The 22,476-nt window shown below is 41.7% G+C and overlaps 1 protein-coding gene across 2 annotated transcripts in view; it reads right to left on the minus strand.

The window, feature by feature from the left end:
- vldlr (very low density lipoprotein receptor) overlaps positions 1–18,993 on the minus strand; it is a 44,351-nt gene extending 25,358 nt beyond the window's left edge. The window contains exons 1-4 of one of the 2 annotated variants that reach the window (XM_068732483.1): positions 18,643–18,993; positions 10,218–10,337; positions 7,355–7,477; positions 1,614–1,736 (exon numbers count right to left, since the gene is read on the minus strand). In XM_068732483.1, the coding sequence (XP_068588584.1) occupies positions 1,614–1,736; positions 7,355–7,477; positions 10,218–10,337; positions 18,643–18,715 (439 nt within the window). In that variant the 5' untranslated portion in view covers positions 18,716–18,993. The remainder of the gene's footprint in view (positions 1–1,613; positions 1,737–7,354; positions 7,478–10,217; positions 10,338–18,642) is intronic. The other variant, XM_068732482.1, reaches the window with a different exon arrangement.
- Positions 18,994–22,476: the final 3,483 nt, after the last annotated feature.

Genomic DNA, 22,476 nt, shown 5'->3' on the forward strand with positions numbered 1-22,476 from the left:
GAACTGGAACACCAACTACGAGCCAGGTCTTTTCACCCGCAATCGTGATGTGCCGCGTTTGCGCGTCACTGCCTAAAAACGCACGCTACACTGCAGTAAAACATCCTGGTGCAGGGATTTGATGTGAACAAACGAGACAACAATTAAATGTCTCCTCATACTAAGCAGCTGATTACACCGATTAGCGTCTTCAGCCAGAGAAGATGCTAATCAGCATCTCCTGCTGCTGCAATATTAAAATCTACATAGTGATGACGCACAAATACCATCTACAGCACTGGTATCAGTCCCGATACAACTCCTTGTACTAACTCAACATTGGCATGTTACAGATGGAGCGTCCTATTCATTGACGCAATTAACATCTTCCATCGTCGGCAGTAATGGCAATCCAATGTCGTCATTAATAACGACTAATTATCTGCCAAGTAAAATTGTCATTTTTGTTTTTAATTCTGTTGTCAAGCATTTTTTCTGCTTTTGAAATCCATATTTCTCATCCGGAGGGAGGTGCTGGGAAAATGTTGCCGGACTGCCTTACTAAGAACTTGGATGGATGTAGACAATTTACCAGCATGCTACAGGCTGCTGTACAGTTTCCTGTCACATCCAATTATTTTAGTTTACAGTTGGTCCAGGCAGAGCGCCGGGCTCTGCGCAAAAGGCTGTCAGTGTGTTTATGCTGCACAGTGTTTAGGATAAACAGCTGGAGGATGAGCAGTAATTGATACACACACCCATGAAACGGTTTCAGTGCGCAAGTAGTACTTGGATCACCTCTGAAAAAAAAAAAAAATATATATATATATATCATTGCACTGCTTCAAGCCACAACAGTCTTGTGTTTCTGTGCAAAAGGTTGTCTGTTCCTTCGACAATATGAATCAGACAGAAGGGTAAACGGCACAGCTGCAGCTGTAAGGAGGCTATAATTGGAATCCAGAATGATTTCATCTGAAATTCATTATGTGAATGACGGAGAACTTCGGTTCTGTTTCTGCATTCTAATTCAGAGGCCTCACCCTATGAGGTCAGCATTTTTGGAACAAAAGGCGTCAGAGGGACAGTTACAGTTCGAAGTTTTGTCCAAAAGCAGCAGCTATAATTATGTGGCATTGCTTTTTGCTCCAATTAGCAGGATAGCATTTTTTGCAGCTCTCATCTCATAGATAGATGGATGGATGGATGGATGGATGGATGGATGGATAGATGGATAGATACTTTATTCATCCCCAATAGGAAATTTGGTTGTTATCATCATCTGTGGTGCCAATAGGCAGGTCAATTGTTTGAAGGTGTGTTCAGGCAATCTGCTTCAACTAAAGGTCACTAAAGTGTCATGTGATCGCATCGTAGGTCATCATACGGCTTTGCCTTCAAATGCTCATCTTTCAACCAAAATGCATGTAAATAATGGGAACCAGGCATAAGCTCCAGTGGTTGTCCTTATGAATCACAAGGCATTCCAGATAATACAAAATAAAAAAAGACATGCATGTTCAAATCCAGGAATTAACTCAAGTGATATAAAAAAAGGTTAGTATAACTGAAAATGGTGAGACAGACTAGTGGACAAATGTCCCTCCCATGTGAATGCGTGCTTGTCCACCTACCACAGTTGACCTCGTCCTCTCCGTTGTCACAGTCCTTCTCTCCGTCACATTTCCAGAAGACGGGGATACACTGAGTGGAGCCCGCTCCACAGCTAAACTCGTTCACACGACACGTCCTCATGTCTGCACGGACAAAAACACAAAACATGCATGTATTGTTCCATTGGATGCATACCAAAAAGGAAAAGCATTTAAGAGAATTATGCAGATCTAAAAAAAACAAAAAAAAACAGCCACTAGGGTAGGACAAGTGGACGAATATTTTCTTGACATTTTGAGAGTGTATTTTGCTTATTCACGAGACTAAAAAAAAACACTAAGAGCTTGTGGAATATAGCAAACTCTCCGCTCGAACACATCTCTCAGCTGAAACTACACAGCTTGTTGTTTTGTATAGCTGGCTGTACAAAAAGCTTCTTCATACTTTATTCTAAGCACAGTTTGAAGTACAAACTCCATTGTGTCAGTGCAAAATAACTTCTAGAGTCCAACAGGCCAAAGTGAACCCACAGCAGCTGTATCAAATAGTTCAGTTTAAATGACAATCATACCCAAGAGGTTAAATATGCGACGCTCATGCAGAGCTATTCAAAATAAATAAAATGAAGCAACATGTTCAAGTAGTATCATATATGGAGTCGTCGCACAGCTGCAGAGGCTCTACTTGTTGCCTTTCTAGTGCATTTCTCCCATGATAGCAGTGCCAAAAATATGAGCACAGAACAAGGACACAGCAGATGTGACTTTTTTGTGTTGGAAATAACAAGCAGCTTCTGGCAGATTAATGGTGATGTTGAGCTACGAGTTACCCGTCACAAAGAAAGTGATGAACATAAACTCCTCACTTCTGTTAACTCAATACCCAGACAACCAGAACTGCAAGCTGTTACATAATCTAGTTTGCTGGAGCATCAACAGCTGAATTTGAGAAAATCATATTTATAGAACGATGTTTCTCCAGTAAATGGTATTTAAAATCTGATAGTTTTAGGTTTGTTAATTAAAAAAGGTCAAAAGGATTTTCTGTCCAGATAAGGGACATAATATAAGTCACCTGGAGGCTAAACTGGAGATCTGCATGCATCATTAGCAAACATTTTCTCTGAGCATACATATTCATCCCACAGTGCTGTTTTTTCAGCGTCGAGACCCGGGTTGCCTCTTATCCCGGCAATCTCACTGTGGAGGGAGATAACGAGCAGCGAGGCACAGAACATCGGACGGCACCGCGATAAGAGCGGCTCAATAGAGCGCTACATGAAGGGGAATAGAAAAGTAGCTCCATACAGCTGCGTGAATTATTGACTACGAGGATGTAGTTTTGTTGATAACAGCCAGGTAACCATAGGCTGCCATATTTCTGAATCCAGTTTTGGTGCAGTACCTACAATCAAGTCACTGTAGGACACTAGGTACTGCTTTCTCTGCATCACACCTATCTCGTCTCCAAGTGGACCAGTTTACTGATCATACGATCTATTCTAAATACATGATGAAATCATGTCACACGTATCAGATGTTTTAAAAAAAAAAAAAAAATAATAATGTCATCCAACTATAAAGCAAGAAATTGAAAAAAGTTGATTTAGTCAGAAAAGGTTTGCCGATTTATGTATTGAATATATGATCAAAGTATAAGCCAAACAAATAAAATGAGACTTCAACTTTTGATAATTCCCATTTTTTGATACCGAATACCATGAACACATTTCGGTTGGTATTTTTCCTCACAAAAGACAACGGAAGAGAAAGATTTCACCGGACAGCAACAGTGTGAGCCTGTAAACAAAACAGATGGTCAGCTAAAACCCAGGTTTAAACTAGAGTTCATGGAGGACTGACAGCCAGCTTGTATTTCTATCGAGGACTAAGAGAACAGAAGCTGAGGCTCACTTCCTTCATTTCCCCCCCCCCCCCCCCCCCCACACACACTTTAGATTCCATTCCCAGCTGCCAAGTCATGTGTAACAGCTGATCAAACACTACGGTGATATAACAGCTATAGTAGCTGGGTTGACCTGCACGTACACCACTGCAGCTATGGCTGGAACTTAACACAACCTCTTAACACACACACACACACACACACACACACACACACACACACACACACACACACACACACACACACACACACACACACACACACACACACACACACACACACACACACACACACACACACACACACACACACACACACACACACACACACACACACACACACACACACACACACACACACACGTGCAAGCAGAAACACACTGGTTGTATTATTTAATCTACACAAGCACAGACCGATGTCAGAAAGTTGACGCTTCTTAAAGAGGGAAAGATCAAATGACACAGCAGTCATTCTCTGAAGTTCTCAGCAGGCAACTTCATTATTGTAGAATAATGGAGGATACATTAAACCAGAAATAAAAAGGGAAAACTGTCAACTCCGGGAAAGTTGGAAGAAAAGATTATCAGGAGAAGCCATAATAAGCTGATAAAGACTAGTATTGTTCGTCGTCTGTTTAAACTGAGATGAATTTGATTTAAACTTTAGATTATAACCCATCAAAAGCATTTTAAAAACCATTTAGGTTCTACATCTCACAACCATTTAACGGCATTATGAACTGCAAAAGCAGTTAATAAGTAAAACCCTTCACGTTGCATTGACAAGGATTTACAAGTGAGATGCAAAATGCCAACTCTGACAGCCATGTTTGTCGTGAATTGCTCTCTGTAGTATTGGGAGATGTCACTTATTGCATTTATGCTGCTGCTGGTGGTGAAGCCACGCACCGTAATGCAATTGCTGAACTAATAAAAGCTTTATCAAAAGTAATTTGGTTTAACAATCAGGTCATCCTTTGCCCCTGAGGACTTTAATCATTCAGATGAATCCAAGCAGGTGGTCAGCTGGGTCTTGTTTGACAAAAGGGTGGATAAATACAAAAAGTGTTCAACTCAAACATCAACAGGCTCAAAAAGTGAAGAAAAAAACAACAACAACATTCTAATCAAGATGACAGAAGGCAGGACTGACGCAAATCAAAAGGTTTCCAAGGATAATACAAATTCCTCCCCAAGGCTTTGAGCCGACATGGGACGATCCATCATCTGGTATATTAATAGAACAATAGAAGAGAAACACTATTGCTTATCCACCAGTGACTGATTTTGCACAGTACCCATTTCATTTGGTCTTCTTTGGTAGATCTTGGCAACCATACGCAGCCAACGGCTTTGAAAAACTCTTAAACAACTCCCCAGACTGCACTGCTCTCATCTCAGCAGCACAGATCCTCATCCAAGAGTGCAGGAAGGATTAGCCCCGACTCAAAGAAAGGTTGTTTTCTTTCCTGCCAGGAGGTAAACAATGTATTTTTGCTTTGTTTTCAAGTTTGTGCACTCAACCTGTTGCGCTGACACACTGCAGCAAAACCCGAGATGAAGTGTGGATAACTCGGGTTCTACTTCATATTCCGCGTCTGGCTCAAGAATTTGTTGCATTATCTTTGTTCTCATTCTGTCCCAGCTGAAAAGTCATCTTAAGAGTCACACAACTAAACTCCTGCTGGTGCCTTCCCAAAGATAAACCAAGGACCTTCAATATTCCGTTTACACTGCACGTATGGCGCCGCTACAATCACCTCACTCTCTTTTGGTTTTCCATTAGCAAAAGCTGTTGGTAGTTCCTGGTACCACTTCGGTCGAGGCTCCATTCAAAGCTAGCTGAGCAAATGCTAAAACAAGTTGGGACACTGCAGACCAGTGAACATCCTACACAAACCAGCCGTTTTTAAATAGCCAAGACACCGTCAATATCGACCACAATCTATTCATTCACTTGACCCAGATTTAAAATAAATAAATAAAAATGGATCTGGTGCCAAAAGTGAGTCGAGTCGACTCAAACCACGAAGCGGAAACAGAGCAATAGTCACCATAAAAAGAATGAAATGATGAAGACGATTGCACCAAGGCCATTTAATATAGTTACTATGAGTATGAGTGCTGGATTTTTTTTTTTTTATCTCTTTAATTACACTATGGTGAGCCAAAATGACTCTTTGACTCATTCTGTAAACACGTTTTGTTTCAGATTGCTGTCAACTCAATCAGCTGCAATAATATACTCTTATGTTTGTTTTATTGTAAATTTCTACATGTTTCTATTTTTAAATCATGTCTTGTATTCCGCTCTGTGCTGATTGTTTGTTATGCACCATCCACCATGTCAGATTCCTTGTATGTGCAACACTTTGGCAAATAAACAGTTCTGCTTCTGATGTTGAACTGACACACGGTAAGAAGAAACACTACTGAAATGTGTTTTAAAGAAATCTGCTGGCAGTTTGTCTTTTCTACTGCTAAGATGCATGTTAAAAAAAACATCTCATCAACCCTCCAGAGAACCCATCTGCTTTTTCTCTCTACTGGTACTGGTTTCATCACGAGGTTCATTATTTACTTACGGCACCTTTGGTTGACTTAAAAACACGTTTTAAGCATTCAGGAAGATATCATGAGGCATGAATATCAAACCAACATGCATTTGATGAAGTGCTTTTATTTTCCCTCTGATGTTTGTCTTTGTACCTCAGGAGACGCCACAGTCCATTTGTCTTCACAACGGCACAGTGAAGGCAGCACAGACGAGAGATTCTCATTAAAACGACTTCAGTAAACACCTTCCATCGTCTCTCATCTCTTGGATTCAAACAAGCACCCCGGCAAGACCTCGCATCACAGCTAGAACATTTAAAGCTCAGCAGCTCTCCTTAGTTCCATTTAAACAACTTGCAGTATACATTTGACGGGGCAGCTCACAGGAGACCCAACATGACCGCTTTTAAGTGGCTCTCTGAATTTCTGCTACGGTGAGAGAAGCCGCATGAAATCTCTACTACGCACTCAAGATGGTCAGAAAACTTTGCTGCTTGCTAAACTAACTCCAGGAGTAATCAGCCGTATGTATTACACAGCTGTCGGACTCACGGAGAGTACATAGAGTACATCATCTCAGTTGTGGAAGAAGTGTTCAAAAACTTTTCTTCAAACTGCTTCTGCTTAATATAGCAGCTCCTCCATTGCCATGCGAGAACCCTAGACAGGCAATCTGTCAATCATAGAAGTGTTCTGAAATTAAAATATGGTAGTAAAAGTCCTGCCATCAGTTCAGCAGCTATATATATTATCAGCAAAATAGACTTAAAGTGAAAGTACTCGTTAAATGAAAGTATAAATACCAAACATCTAGGAGTGTGTGATGCAGCAATAGCAACAGCTGTAAAACTATTGTTTTCTACACCGTTCATCTGTATTAGACCATTAAAGTCACAGATCACAGTAGGTTTACTTTAATATTAGAGTTTTACTTGATTTTTTTATCTCCCACACAGTTTAACAGACCTCGGATGACCCGGTATACCGCCCAGCACTATTCAAGGCTGAAATGAATAACGGATAAGGACTTCAACCAAGATTAAATATATTGGCAAAAGTCTCAAGCAAGTAGATTGACATAGTGTACTAAAATGAATAAAACGCGAAGATTACCAGAAAATAAATGCAAAGCCTAAGCTCCCAAGTTCGTCTTGGAAAGCAGTAATGTACATTTAGTAATGGGAAAAATATTCAAGCCTATATATTTGAAGACTGCTGTGGTAAACGAGTTTCCATCATAAACTCTGAACAAAATCTGACGTGAAACATGCAAGCTTTTTAGAGGAGGAAACCGTACTCACGGCAGATTTCTACGCTCTCGTCGGACCCATCCTCGCAGTCTGGCTCCCCATCACAGTGCCACCTTTTCGGGACACATTGGCCGTTGCGACACACAAAGTCCACCTCCACACAAGTCTTTCTAACTGGAAAGGGAGAGAAAAGAGATTGATTCATTATACAGAGAAGAGGAGACCGACATGTTCTTTAATGAAACCTCTCACATCAAAGAAACAGAAACGCATGAATAATAGGAAGCGAAGGGGGAAAAGACCAAAGCCATACTCGCCACACCTCATGAATATGAATTGCACAACATCCAACCGGAGCCTCTATCAGGTGAAAAGGTCACAAGTTTAGAATCTGTTGCAATCTGATTAAGAAGAGCCCAAGCTCCACATTTGCAATCAAAACGCATTCAAAATTATCCTCTGGAGATTTGACTGCTGTATGAATTTCCCCATCAATGCATGTAACATATAAAAGTGACAAAAAGAAAACTCAGTCTTGACCATGAGGTAGGCTATGTTTGCATTGGAATTGTCTTTTTCTACTTTCATATCTTGTTCAACATAACGGTACTGAAGCAGCCTAAGCTATCGTTAAAGTTAGCGTCGCAGTAAATCGTAGATTCTGACAACTCTGTTTTGCCGTTGGGCTCAACTATTGAGCTTCCTGTCTTACATCGACGGCCCAGAGTTTTTGTTGCGTTTCAGCCAACTCGCTAAATGTCCTACAGGTAAGTAAATAGGTCTGCAACAGTATATATGGAGATGCAAACTTAATACAACCAAACCCTCCACCTACTGCAGCTTATCAAGACAAACTTAAGGGATTCCAACACAAGCGAATCCCCTCCACACTGGGCTTTGGTGTCTCCTCGAGGCCTTCCATCAGTCTCTCTGACCAGAATACACATTTAAGAACCCAAGAAACAACCAACTCCCAATTTGCGCCACGACAGCAGCAAGTCGCAGCGGGCCTCATTAACCTTCTTTAGTGAATTCATTTTGGATTCTTATCTTTCACACGTCTCGGTTCTGTCTTGGTTGAAAGTCAAAGCATCTCTGATCTCCCACTGAGCGAATAGCAGACAGAGACTCAAACGCAGCAACATGTCTGTGGCTGAGAGACAGTGTGATTGGGTGAAACAGATTATGGGCACAGAAGGTCACGACCTGTTTTAGTCCATCACAGTCATTTGAAAAGTCATTTGATTGGCTTTTGGTTCAAACTCAGCATCCTCCACGTTTACGTCTTGATAAATTTTGTAAGATAAGACGATCGTTTCAACATCACTAATTACTCCAATACTGGGCAGGCTTGTTGGGCTTCATTAACATCAACTTCAGGAACTGCTGTGGAAACTTTACATTAATTTCCTGAAGGAAATCCTGTATCAGAGGGGGGGGGGGGTCTTCTGCTCATCAGGATCTTTCCCTCCTTCAGCACTGCAGTACGATCAGCTGTTTTTTCCTCCCCCTCCACCCCATGCTTTCTTCCTTTATCCTCACTCATTTCCTTCACTTGTTCTTCCTCCCTCCCAGTCTCATATGACCCAGATAGATGAGGGACACAAAAAAAAAAAAAAAAAAAAAAGGGAGAAAGATCTGAAATCTATTGGACACACGCACAACTCTGTCATATCCATATTTAGCTGTGCTCTATCTGCTACCTTCCCATCACCAGGTCATTCTGCCCCAAGGGATGCTGGGAAGTCTCCTGATGGGGCCAAGCTAACATGGTGGGTTCTCATACTGAATGTCAGTAGACACCCATGTGTGTAAATGTGAAAAAAAACATAACTATTCTATTCCATGTGTCGGCACTTAATACTGCATTAAATAAAACTATAATGTGTTGTGCTTGATTCCAGCCGTTGGACTTTTAATGTTTCTAAACTATGACTTAAATAAATGTGCAGTTTGGTAATGAGAGTATGGCGAAGTGCAACAGCTTGAGAAATACTGAGCATACAAGACACTAGATGCTTCCAACTACATTATCTGTGGCCATAAACAGAGCGTTGAACACCATGACATGACCCCAGCTTTAAGTTTAAAACCGGGAGATAAAGGCCTTTGTTGCTGCTCAAGATATTTGCATTCATTTTGACTAAAAAGCAAAGCTGGTGGTAAGAAGAGGCTTAAAGACACTATGCTGTGGTGCGCCAATAACTAGAGGGAGGAAAAAAAAAAAAAAGAGACTTACCGATGTAAAAACTTAATCTGGCAGCCTGCGAGCTGACCTTTCAAGATACAAGTCCGACACCATTACCAACTTAATTTACACATTGGTCCCTTTGGCACTCAGGAAACCATGCTCAATGTAACCAAGATGGATTGTCATCAATTCGCCCACACGCCATCAAATGCCACATTAACTGTGTTAATACGATACATTTCCAGCCCACGTACAGCACAGCAGCAATGGAAATGGCAACTGATGCACAAAAACTGTAACATCCTAACATTCATGAATTGTCACAACAAATGAGTACAAAGAGGAATTAACAATAATTAAAAGGATAAAGCTGGTGTTCAATTTTTTATTATTGTCAAAATGTGTAAGTCTCCTTCTTAATGCTACTTTCATACGTCATCGTTTGTGGTTCCTACTGAGGACAAAAACTGCTCACAAACCTATAGAGTTTCACTCTCAGGCTGAGTGATTTCAAAACTGCAGCTCAGCATTGTATTGTATTTGTTCTGTAGTTTTAAATCAAACAGGAGTAAATGGTGCATTTGATGGGGACTATTTTCAGCTGTGGACCAATACACATTTGGCGTTTTAGCAAGTATTACAACATGAAGTAATACGCGTGCGCACATGGTAATGAAGGAACGTAGCAGGCGGTGTGTGAGCAGCGCATGTTCAGCATCTCACCACAGGAGTTCTCGTCACTGCCATCGGCGCAGTCCTCGTCTCCGTCACACTGCCAGACGGACGGGATGCAGCGACCGTTCCCACACTGAAACTGGCTGGCCTCGCATTCCGTCCTCGTACCTGCAGAGGAAGACACACAGACAGAGAGGGGGGTGTGAGGAAAACTCAAGTGATTATAGTGCAAAATGTATTCAGAATTATCATTTACTATTTGTTTCGAGTAATTTGCTTTTTGTTTAGTCCTGGAAAGATTCCCTGCAGTGCTCAGCTACCCTCAGCGATCACTGAGGCAGCTCCACAAGTTGGATTTCCACAAAAAGTCCTTCTCGTCTCTTTACAAAACAGTACCTCTGTTAACAATCAAGAATTGTGGTGAAATAACTTCCATCCAGCTCCACCTACATCATACCTGCTGAAACGTCTCTTTAGAAACACAAGGCACAGGAGAGAAAAACCATCCTCCTATTGTGTTTATACACACACACACACACACACACACACACACACACACACACACACACACACACACACACACACACACACACACACACACACACACACACACACACACACACACACACACACACACACACACACACACACACACACACACACACACATTTTAGTGGAGAGCTGAAGCTCAGTGTCCTGAAAATGTCTACTGGCTAACATCTGTTCAACTGTCTAAAGGACACAGAAAGAGTGATGTAGAGGAAACGGGGGAACCTAGTTGGAATTCTTTACCATGATCCAAAACCCATTTGCCTTTTTAGTGAGTAATCATTTTACTTTAAGTATGTTGGGGGAAAAAAACCTGACAATACAACTTTTTTTTCTCATGTATTGCAATACAACAAACAAGCATCCTCTGCATGCTCCCTACAGGTGGAACAGATTACACACACACACGAGCAAAGTGATTAAAAACAATATTCAAGGAGGGAGAAAGAATACACAGCATCAATAGATCGTTGCTGAAGTCGAAGTTTGTCAGCATTCAATCCTCAGTCTGGTAAATACAAAACAGTGAAACTACAATAGAAACAAAATTGTCACAAGATTTAATTCCCCTTCAACAACAAAGAGCTTTTTGTAGTGCAGCATTCGGCCTTAAAATATCACCATCTGACCTCGACAGTCATTTTAGTCTGGACTGTGTGACTGTCCAGGTGGGTAAATGACGCACACACTGATAATAGAAACCCAGGAGAGTTAACAGATGCAGCTGAATCACTGAAAAGGTCAACAACAACAACAACAACAACAACAACAACAACAACAACATCACATGTTGCCCGTCAAAACTTTTTGGGTGCAAGGAGACAAAAAAAAAAAAGATTTGGGGGCCAAAAGGAGCAAAAGGAATTAAACAGATTTGTATTGTCAGGATGGAAAAAGCTTTTTAAAACGACATTTAGTCTCTGAAATGCCATTATGAAGGAAACTGTTTTAAGTGGGTCAGCAGTTCCTTAAGGGAGAGAAACATTCTCTCTTGATTCGATTTGAACCTGCGGAGCCTCGGGCCTTTAACCGAGCCAGCAACACACAACTGAAGACCTGCATTAATGAAATGGTGCCCAAGTTATACAATCTGTGGTTCTGCTGACTGTAGCTGTAGCCACTTTGGAACCTCCAGTCACAGAATGTGGTTTCAGCTTCACAAACGCCACTGTACAGAGACCGTTTAGGTTTAGGACTGCTGGCTGCTGCAAGTCCACTTACTTCACAGCCCAGGAGGTAGATTTAGAGCCAACAGTGCCAACTGCCTGCAGACCTCCATTCAACCAAGACTACACCAGCCGTACACCACGGTCATGTTACAGAGGAGAGAGAGTGTGCTGACCTTTCATCCACATTAACCATTTCAATCAAAACATTATGCATCACAGCATACCTACCAGCATTTTAAATCTGGACTAAAGGGACACCAAACGTGTGGCTTACCTCCACAGCTCTGGAAATCCTTCCTCCTCAGTAAGACAGGTCATACTGCTCACCATGTGACCCTCTGACCACTAAATAAAAACTCATAGCAAAGAGTGCTGCAGCTAAATGTGGCTGAGTGGCTGCAACAGATGCTGGTTTCCATTATTCCAACAACATGTCAGAAAATAAAATATGAAGAGTTTCCCATAACAAATTCCTGGAGCGCAGGGAGCCATCTTCCAACTGCTTATTTAGATCCTGAGCAGAAGTTCAAAAAACAAAAATGAAATAGTTTTTAGAGGTAAGAATTAAAAGGTGAAAAACCTCACTGGATAAGTTGGAACGTTGACTTAGTCATCCGATTCATTACTTTTACAATTACAAGAACAATGAGCTTTCTGATTACGTCAACCAAAATTAAATGACACAGATGACTGGTTGCTCAAGTTTTTGAGTCATTGTGTACACACGCACAGACATTTGCAATACACACCATGAGGATTTGGGTAAAATTGCAACAATATAAGAGGCTGGGTTCAGCAAAACAATGAAACAGAGCAGTCAGCAAATCCCAAAGAGCAAAACGTTGGAGCAGAGAAGGCTACAGAGGGAAGCTAAAAAACAGAATCAAAGATGATGTGAAAGATCTTACTTCATTTTTTTTTTTCTTATTTAATTTTACACCAACGACATGCAATATCCTCACATTAGCCACTGGCTCATTGTAATGATCCTTACTTTAATGCCTTTCAGTTAGTCATTGCCAAGTGCATCTCCCTCCTTTGTTGTGGCCAGCGAGACACTCCCAACATCCATACAGCAGCTGTGTGTTAGCAAGAGTTAGCAGATATATGATAAGATTACCCCGTTTAAGAAATAAGCCAAAAAAAAAATACAGATTCATCCAACAACAACAACAACAACACCACCTTCTAAACTCTACATTATGACGTTTCGTAAAAAGGAGAATTATCTGACCAAGACCTTTCCATGTAAAGAGGAAATGAGTTAAGGCACAACTAGGAACTTCCTTTATTTTTTGAAAACAAAAAGACACTAATTAAATAAAGGGCTTTGAGAGGCTCTCTGCTATTCATGCAGTGGGTTGAGCTCAGAGGTGCTCTGGGATTTCACTGAAATGTTTAAAAAGCATTGCCAAACAAAAATGTTACAGTAATTGAACTGAAGTACAGTTTTGCAAGCTTTTGATCAGAGTATCCCACTGTTAACGCAAGCTGGGCCTCGGCCAGCAACTTGTTGTGCTTTTTTTTTTACGATGATCTAGACTTCTCCAGGCACAACTGGGCCAATTCACAAACGTGGTAGATCATGTAAACCTGAGACAAAGTTTGCCAGGGTGCCAGAAACACTGGGAAACGGCTCAAAAGATCCACAAATGCAATCTACATTTCACTAAAGCCACATTTCAAACTCCTTATACTACAAAAACCCAGAGAACTAAGACCTCTTAAGTCTCTCTTAGATGTGAAGAGATTCATCAGTTAAATCCTTTGCTTGTTGTTTTCAGGTTCCAGCTTCATCTAGCCTTTTAAAACATCTAGTCTGCTTGGTAAGTGGTGAGAGTGATTATTTAGCTACCCCATGTATCCAGTGCTCAGACATGAAGAAAAACTATTTATCCACATGATGCAAATAAGCCAGAAACAAAACCACAAACTGAGAAGGACCGCTGACACTAGTTGTGCTGCAAAAAAGGCACAAACTTACACATATTAGAAAAGCCAGAGGCAAACAAACCAGTCATCATCATGAGTTGTTACATAAGGGAAATATTTCACTTCAACCATAAAAGTCCTGACTCATCTCATCAGCCTGACCTACCGCTCGCTGCTGACGCACATTTAGTGCTGACGGAGCGATAATGATCATATAAAGACAGCCTCAGGCGCCCAGTGACTGCTTAGTCCTGTGCTGATCAAAAACAAATCAGCGTGTGAACTACAGAAGTATCGTAAAAGGTAACTCAGGCTTTTTTAGATGGAACCAATATCTGTCCGTTTTCCAGCGGTTCATTTTGCTGAGTGGATCCATCGATATTCACCCTTGCGACAGCTATTAGAGCTGTGCCAACGCTAAACGAGGGCTTTGGGACAAATACCAAAGCTATACTTTGACAACTTTTTTATTTTACAGAACTAGTTCTGAAAAATGTTCAATGTTATCTCAACCAAGCAGCCATTTAAGAAAGTTGCCTAAATAACATACAATCTAAATGTTGATACTTTAACTTTGATAGTTTCCAAGTGTCAGTACACAAGAAATATGACGTTCAATACAAGCTTGCAATACTTTAATACCTGGATTTTAAAAATGAACAACTACTTTAATCAAAAATGTCACAACATGGAAACATTTTGACTTCAATTTCTGGAGGTCTAAACGGAGTCATTACAAAACAGCAGAGTCTAGTGAACAGACATTCTGAAATACTACACTTAACACCAACAGGGGAAAGTATTTCTCACTCAAGTCTTGTTGAATTAGCACCCGTTGTAGTTCACTGCTATACACCCAATTTAAAAATAAAAATAAAAAAAAATAAGTCACTGGACTTCAAAGACGCACCAATATCAATATCTGGTCGATAACGACGACAATATCTGAATGGGGTATCTGTGACAATGGGGTCAAGCTATCCTCATCAGCAGTTATAAACTATACATTTACTGGAACATTAATTCCTTTTTGAGTTTTTACCAGTTCCTTGCCGCATTAAAAAGCTTTTACACTTTTATTGTAATTCCTGTTAATTTGCCAAAGTTGCATCATGTTGTAGAATGCAGACCGACGTGCGACTGATTTAAGACCGTTCAGCATTCCCTAATGATGTTTATGTCACACTCCACTAATTCCCTGTCCTGAGAAACACATCTAGAAATCCAGCCTCATACAACAGCACGGTTTGCACAAGTGAATGTGAGATGTAGTCAACAAGGTGCAACATGCAAAGCGCTGTAACCGAGAGCTGTACACGTTGCTGTGCTTTGTTTCTTTAAGGGTGTATTCTCTGGGGTTACCATCTTAGCGTCTCTACAGAAACCCATTGACTTGCTGTCTGGAAAACTGCACACCCTGCACTTTGAGCCAATCAGCAAAATAACAGACTTCAATAGTAACTTGAAGTAGGCTATATAAACCTGTGCAAGAGTATTCTCCTTCTCCCTGCAGTGTCACACTCAATGTTCGGCTGGACTTTTCAAACTGTACATACCGATACCATATAAGGGCTGAGGAAGCTTTCACCCCTTTGTCTTGCAAAAGAATGATGAACGGCATTGCTTCTATGCCTTTAATTTCTCTCTTTTTGTCTTTTTTGTTGTGGGTTTGCATAAATGATTGCAAGATTAGTTCATGATGCGTTAGAACACAGGAGGTGGAGCCAGCACTATTTCTCCCGCGGCTGCAGACTCCCATTTGCAAAGTTCAAACCTCAAAAATGTGATCTAAAAACATATTTAGACAACAGGTTTGTATAGTGTATGGGTGGATGTTTGGGTCCATTTTCCAGGTTATGCACTTGGTCAGATAGCAAGACAGTAATAATAGCAGAATCACTCTATATGCTCACAATGTTATGACTTCTTAAAACAAGTATATTTTCTCATTACGACTCAAAATTAAATTCTTGAAATCAGAGTCTTCTTGCCAACAGTGACCCTGGCACACTCACTGATGCATGCAAATGTGTTGAAAAAAAGAAGGTATACATTAACCTAAAAGGCCAATTATCTTGATGGAGCCATTAACGGAAGGTGTGATTTTAAAAATCACAGATCATTTCAAAAGACACCATTTCCCCTGCTAGTACTCCCTGTGTGTTTGAACCCGTAGATTCAACAGGCGTGGAGCTGCAATGAACCGTCTATCTCCCAAAATAGTAGATCATTGTGCGCTATAGAAATGCTGTCAGACTGGAGGTCATGGTAATGCAATTTTCCCCAGTAACAGAAATGGTTGCAGTGTACTCCTCCCCCCTCTGTCCACCACTCCGCCCACTTCAAGAACCAAGCGCACCCCCACACAGCCCCCCCCCCCATATAGCTGGGGATCTGGGTCTCGCATCGCATCACAGTAACCGTGGAGGAGAAATACATCCATTTTAAATCAGGCCAGCGTTGCTGCTGCTCTAGCCGCTATCCAATTTGTGTTACGTCTTGTTTAAATAGGCTCACTCACTCAGTCCGTGTGTGTGTGTGTGTGTGTGTGTGTGTGTGTGTGTGTGTGTGTGTGTGTGTGTGTGTGTGTGTGTGTGTGTGTGTGTGTGTGTGTGTGTGTGTGTGTGTGTGTGTGTGAGAGTGTGTGAGTGTGTGTGTGTGTGTGTGTGTGTGTTTTGGAGCGGAGAATGAGAAGGAGGTGGTGGGTGTATGAGGACAGTGTTAACATTATAAGCACTACAGTTTTGATTCTCCGTTTCCTCCAAAGGACATTTTCCACAGTAGGAATTCAAGAGACTGAAATCTCTGCAAGACACAAGTAGCCCAACACGGCTCTCTGCCTCTCGGAGCAGTTTCATAATTTAGCCTGCCTGCAAACTACTGCTGAAATTATTATTAACTGCAGTAATAAAACCGTGCCAATGTTTTGTACAGATCCCATGTATTGGGAGGGCCAGAAAGGAACCTCCACAATGTCAGCAAAGACTGTACTACATATCACAGTCCTGCAATTCTATCTCCAAGAACTCGGACATTGAGTCACTTAACAGCTCATAAAATCTGTAACAGTGCTACCAAACTCAATAGACTGTGGACAATCTTTTCGGCATAAGGTAGGAGGAAAAACACTATAGGTGAGCGCAAGCCAACTAGAAACTAGACAGAAGGAGCTATTAATTTATAGGAAATAGAAATCATGTCATTTTTTACTAAGCGATAAACTGTCCTGGAGAAGGGTTAGTCAGCAAAATGACATGACTGATCTATAATACAAGGTGAGTAAAGTTTGAAGGATGTGAATTGGTTCTGAAACGGTCAATTAATCGCTTAATTGACCAAGTAAAGAAATAAATATTTCAATAAAAAACTGTTTAATGAAGTCGAAACGCCAAACTTTTTTTGCTTTCGGGTTCTCAAATGTGAGGATCTGTGAAGGGCTGCACCAACAACTAGTCAGCATAGTGTATTAGTCATCAGAATTATTATTTATTTTTTTTAAGAAGAAAGAAAAAACAAATCCCTGTTAGTCACAACCCAAGGTGCATTTCATTGTATCCCCCCCCAACCAGCAGTTCAAAATCCAAGAACATTAAATTAACAATATTATGGAGGAATTCAGCAAAACTTCACATTTGTAAAGCTGGAACTAGTATTTTCTTAATCATGTCACTGACTAATCAAACTATAACGTTCTGTTATTTGTGGTTAACGGATATGAACTGATATCTGCAGCAGTGCTGCAAACTGCTCTTCAATCACAGCCAGTTGGCAATACTTAAATTAACCTTGGTCACTTAATTAGGCCCTCATTGGGATCACCTGCGGCCGGTAATTGGCCGCACGGTAACTCCTCGCGCTCAGCTGACGCTACACTTCCGGGACTGCGGTGCTCCAACCTACCCCTGTTTTATAGCTCTATATCAAGCCACTGTAAACCCCCCCCCCCCCCCCCCCCCCCCCCCTTTTTTTCTCCTCCTTTTCCCTGCCATCCCTCTCCCTCTGTCGGCTTCCACTTCAGGAATAAATAAATAAATTAGCAGCCTCGCTGGGGGTGGTGAAGGCAGTGGAGAATCCCACAGTGCAAGTGAATGAGAAATGAGGACATGCTATTGACGCTAAGACGGCACAAGAAGCATAGGTTTATTCGTAAGGGCTGCGTGTCTGTTTCAGGGTGAAATTAATTAACCACAGGGCTAATTGACCACGGATGAGTGGCGACAAGCACTAACGTTAGATATACAGCAGGCGACACTAACCACACGGGCCTCTCCTCCACCCCCCTCTTTTCCTTTTCAATTCATTTCATTTCCAGAGACAAAGCAAAAAAGACACTCAAGCCTATTAAATTACTAATTTAAAAGACAAACTAATTTATTTGAAATACACTGCAATGTCACAAAGCAGAACAGGTCTCATTTCAGCCCCCAAAATACGTTATTTGGGGGTTTCTTTGCTAAGAAAGAGGCGCAAGGTTGACTAGCCCAAGGTGTAGTCAAGCACGGTCATTCCTTCAAGGAGCAGCCAAGACAGGTGTACAGCTGGGTAATGTTAGCCAACCTCACAGGAGACATGGTGCGTGTTTCCCAGCGCCTTGATTCCCAACACACACACACACACACACACACACACACACACACACACACACACACACACACACACACACACACACACACACACACACACACACACACACACACACACACACACACACACACACACACACACACACACACACACACACGCGCAAATACGCACGCGTAAGCGCACAAATAGACACGCATAAGGGAACAAAATACACAAACATACAAGGACTCGAGACTTACCGTGGACGTCAATGCAGTGCTGGAGACATATTAGCATCGGCAGCAGAAGGATCCCCGGTGCGGACGTGACCATTTCTCGCAGCGTAACGTGCGGGTTGCTAGCTGAGCGCTCGCGGGCTGCCTCTCTGCCCTGCCTGCCTTTCTTTCTTACTGGCTCGCGCTGGCCTGCTTTCGTCTTTGATTCGGTCGGTTCACGCGCAAACCACACATGCAGACAACAGACACGCAGAAGAGAACCGCCGCTCCTGCAGACGCAACCCGAGCGATCAGCAGCACGCGCTGTGAACAGGACTGTGCTCAAAGAGGGGCAGTGAGAATGAAACGGAGACACGGCCGCCGCGCAGACCACGCGCCTTTTGATCTCGCTCTACAACCACGCGCCGTGGGGGCCGTCCGAGCTCCCGTTCACTCCTCTCGAGCTGAAATCCATTTCCTAAAGTTGACGTTGACGAGCGGCCCCGGTTACCGGTTTGTTAGTGGTGCTGCACAGAGCCCGTCATAGCTGAGGACGGTTTTATTTGTCCTCCTTCAGTAGGCTACGTCTTGGAACATTGTTAACCCTTCACTGTCCGCATGGAATAATAAAGTAGACTTTACTCACATACAGATAGGGGAAATCTGAAAGGAAGTGTAAGTAACTAATGACATCGTTTAGCAATCTATTCTGACATTTAAATAGATCGATGGAATTTAGTTAATTTATTAATTACTTAAGAACATTTGTACAGGGCGTGATTGAACTGCTTCTATCCCAAGGGCCTTTTTTCATTTCCTGATTTGCATACTAATAACATTGCATCACCTTCAGCCACAAAGGTGCACTTACTTACTTGTGGTGGAAATCTGTACACTTTCACACAGCAACAATAATATACTGTGCTGTAATTGCATAGTAAAGCTCCACCGGGGCAGAATTAGTTTTCCATAAACATTTGCTACACATTTGATGACTTTAGTTCCTTTCTAAACTGAAATATCCACAAACATGAACATAAGTCACCACAATTAAGTGAGCCCTATGTTTTGCTAAACAGTGGCCACTGTGACCAGAAGTGTTAATTATTAAAGGACAAGGTCACATGAAATTCACATTTCCCAAGATTCTTTGACTTTCCCGTCGAACAGGACTTACGCTCAGGGACCGTCACACTTGGCACACTTTATGTGAGGAGGCTCCCGCTGTCTGGCGGAAAAGCTAAAGACCTTGGATATGCAATATCTTCATAAAAGGATGAGAACAGTTGGTCTTGGCCGTCAGAGACACTGTGTCTTCAAGGCTTAGGTATAACGTTGAAACAAGTGTCAGAGGAATGTAATTGTTTTGGTGGAGACAGTATCAATGCGTGCTCTCCATACTGAAGACTTCTGTGACGGTCAGATCTATGTTGTTGAAATAAACATATGTTCCAGAAAGGACAACTGAGGCTGATTGAGTTTTACTCTATTATTCATCAAAAGCGAAGACTGGACAGAGGTACACGTTTTTCTTCATCAGGCATTATGTATTTTATACAAAAAAACAATCACAATTACCACCAATATGTCAAAATTAAAGAAGATCAAGTTACCATTCTGGCAACTATAGAATTAAAGTATCTATAACAGTTCAAAAGCACCGTTTTTTTATTGTCGATGTCTCATTTTTCAAAGAGTGAAGATCTCGTAACCAAACTCAGCTCTTACGTGTTCTTCCCTCTGTTTGTCTGATGCCATTTCTCCCCATTTTGATCACCAGGCCTTTTGGATTTTCCAGAGGGCTGCGTGCTGCCAGGTTTCATAGGCTCGCATCAGTTCTTATCAGAGGACTGAGCCTCATCTTCAGTGATGGCTGATGCCTGCTGATACACCCCAAGGCTCATTCTGTCCCAGATTTTTACATCCCCCGAAAAAAAAAACACACTCACAAACTGCTGTAAAATTCTCTATGAGGAAGAGTCTCCATCTCCCTCTGACTGTCAGTATCTCTTTCTTGCAGTCACCTCAAAACACACACACACACACACACACACCAATGGCAGATCCAATGGTTGGAAATCCAGTCTCTTATAAAATACAACTGTGGAAAATCATTATTTGCAAGCTCACTGTCAGGGACCTGAACAGTGAGGACAACTCTAGAAATCTAAATCCAGCCGCTCTTCTTATTTCACTTGATAATCAGCTCTGCTGGGAAGAATAAGAGCGTTGAAGAAACAAGAATGTTTTTAATTTCCCATGGAAAACAATGGTTACAGGGGAGATGCGGTTGTTGATCATTAAAACACACCAGAATGTAGTGAAAATCAACAACTCTTTTGTCATTGATTGGGTGTTCAGAACAAAAACAGCACATGCGTGGGTGTGTGCTGCTACAGGTAAACCAGAAGCAATGAAATAAACCCAGATAGCTCAGTTTAATTGAATACATTCATGAGTTGGAGGCCTGTCAGACACCAAAAACACTGCAAACACTGTTGGAAACATTTGGGATATTGTATTCACCCTAAACGCTTCTGTCAGCACTGTTTTCAGCACCGACTGCAGCCAGCTCAGCCGCCGTTATGTTGACAGCTGTGTGAAGGCGATACATTTGCTCTGAATTTAGCATTTAGCACCTTTTAAAAAATGCTTTCAAATAAAAAAGAAGAAAAAAAAAAAGCGGAGCGTGTCATGTGACTAACCAGTCTGTTGGGGCTGCAAGCTGATTGGTTGCTTTAGAGAAGCTAATGATTTCGTGCGCTGTCAAAAATGTCTAATTAAACATGGCAGCTAGATGTGACAGCGTAGCATCAACCTGCACACAACCCACGGTGAACATGTACAGTACCAGATGGCTCCATTTAAGCCACGTTTTTCTCCCACATGCGTGTTAAACTGCAATTGTTGCGTCAGTGTTGTGTGGGAACACAACAAGAAGAATTTGGTTTTCTATGTAAGACATCCCAGTTATTTGCTAGATGACAATGTTCTTTTAATAGGACTATAGTCACCAAGGTGATTCTGCCTTTGCAAAGGACAAGTGCATATTAGCTTCAAGGCTTTACACGTAATAACTTGGAAGCAGTTGATTTTGTAATGCCTGTCCCTGCGGAGTGGCTCACAGCTGGACAACGGAGAAGAATGTCGAGTAAGCGTCCAGCAGTGCAATGAAACAGCAGCTTTATGGTTGGTTATATTAAAAAAAAACAAACAAGCTATAACAGAGAGTCATCTATTACAAAAGAGGGATTATAAAACAAGGCCCGGCAGGGTTTTAGTTTTTCATTTTCATCTAATGCTAAAATCCAGCAGTGAAGCGACACTTTTAAGGCAGAGAATTGCACACAGCCCACAGATATCAACACTTCCCCAGACCAAACAGCTTTATCCTCGTCTCACCAGGAGGCTGCGGGGGGGGGGGAGGCTCTCACCACTGGCTGCAAGCAGATATTTAATCACGCCCAGATCAGGGCCAGGTTTCTGGAGACGTTTGGGGGAGCTTCTTTATCTCTCTGTGGGGGACGGCTGGTAGTCCACTCACTTTAGGATTTTTATTTTCTCTACTTAGCCCTTCGAGACGGCAGGAGGAAGAGGAGGTAATGCTGAGACATAATACCGCACCAGACTGATCCGTCGTGTCCAAAATGAGCCGCAACCTTGTAAAAAATGATTACAATGATTGGTACCACAACATTGAAATATATTAAGTAATGTCTTTCACTTCAATGATAAGTAGATAGAAAAAAGGAGTCTACTATAGAGCACAGTGATGGTGGAATAAAACAGAAACGTAGTGAAAATGTGAAAAACATAATACACGCTCATACTAAGTTGAATTCATGGATGGGTGGAGCATATTTATTTCATTAGTGCTGT

This window comes from Cebidichthys violaceus, unplaced genomic scaffold (genome assembly GCF_023349555.1).
Source record: "Cebidichthys violaceus isolate CVI_PGR_0920_01 unplaced genomic scaffold, fCebVio1.0.p SCAF_59, whole genome shotgun sequence".
NCBI lineage: Eukaryota > Metazoa > Chordata > Actinopteri > Perciformes > Stichaeidae > Cebidichthys > Cebidichthys violaceus.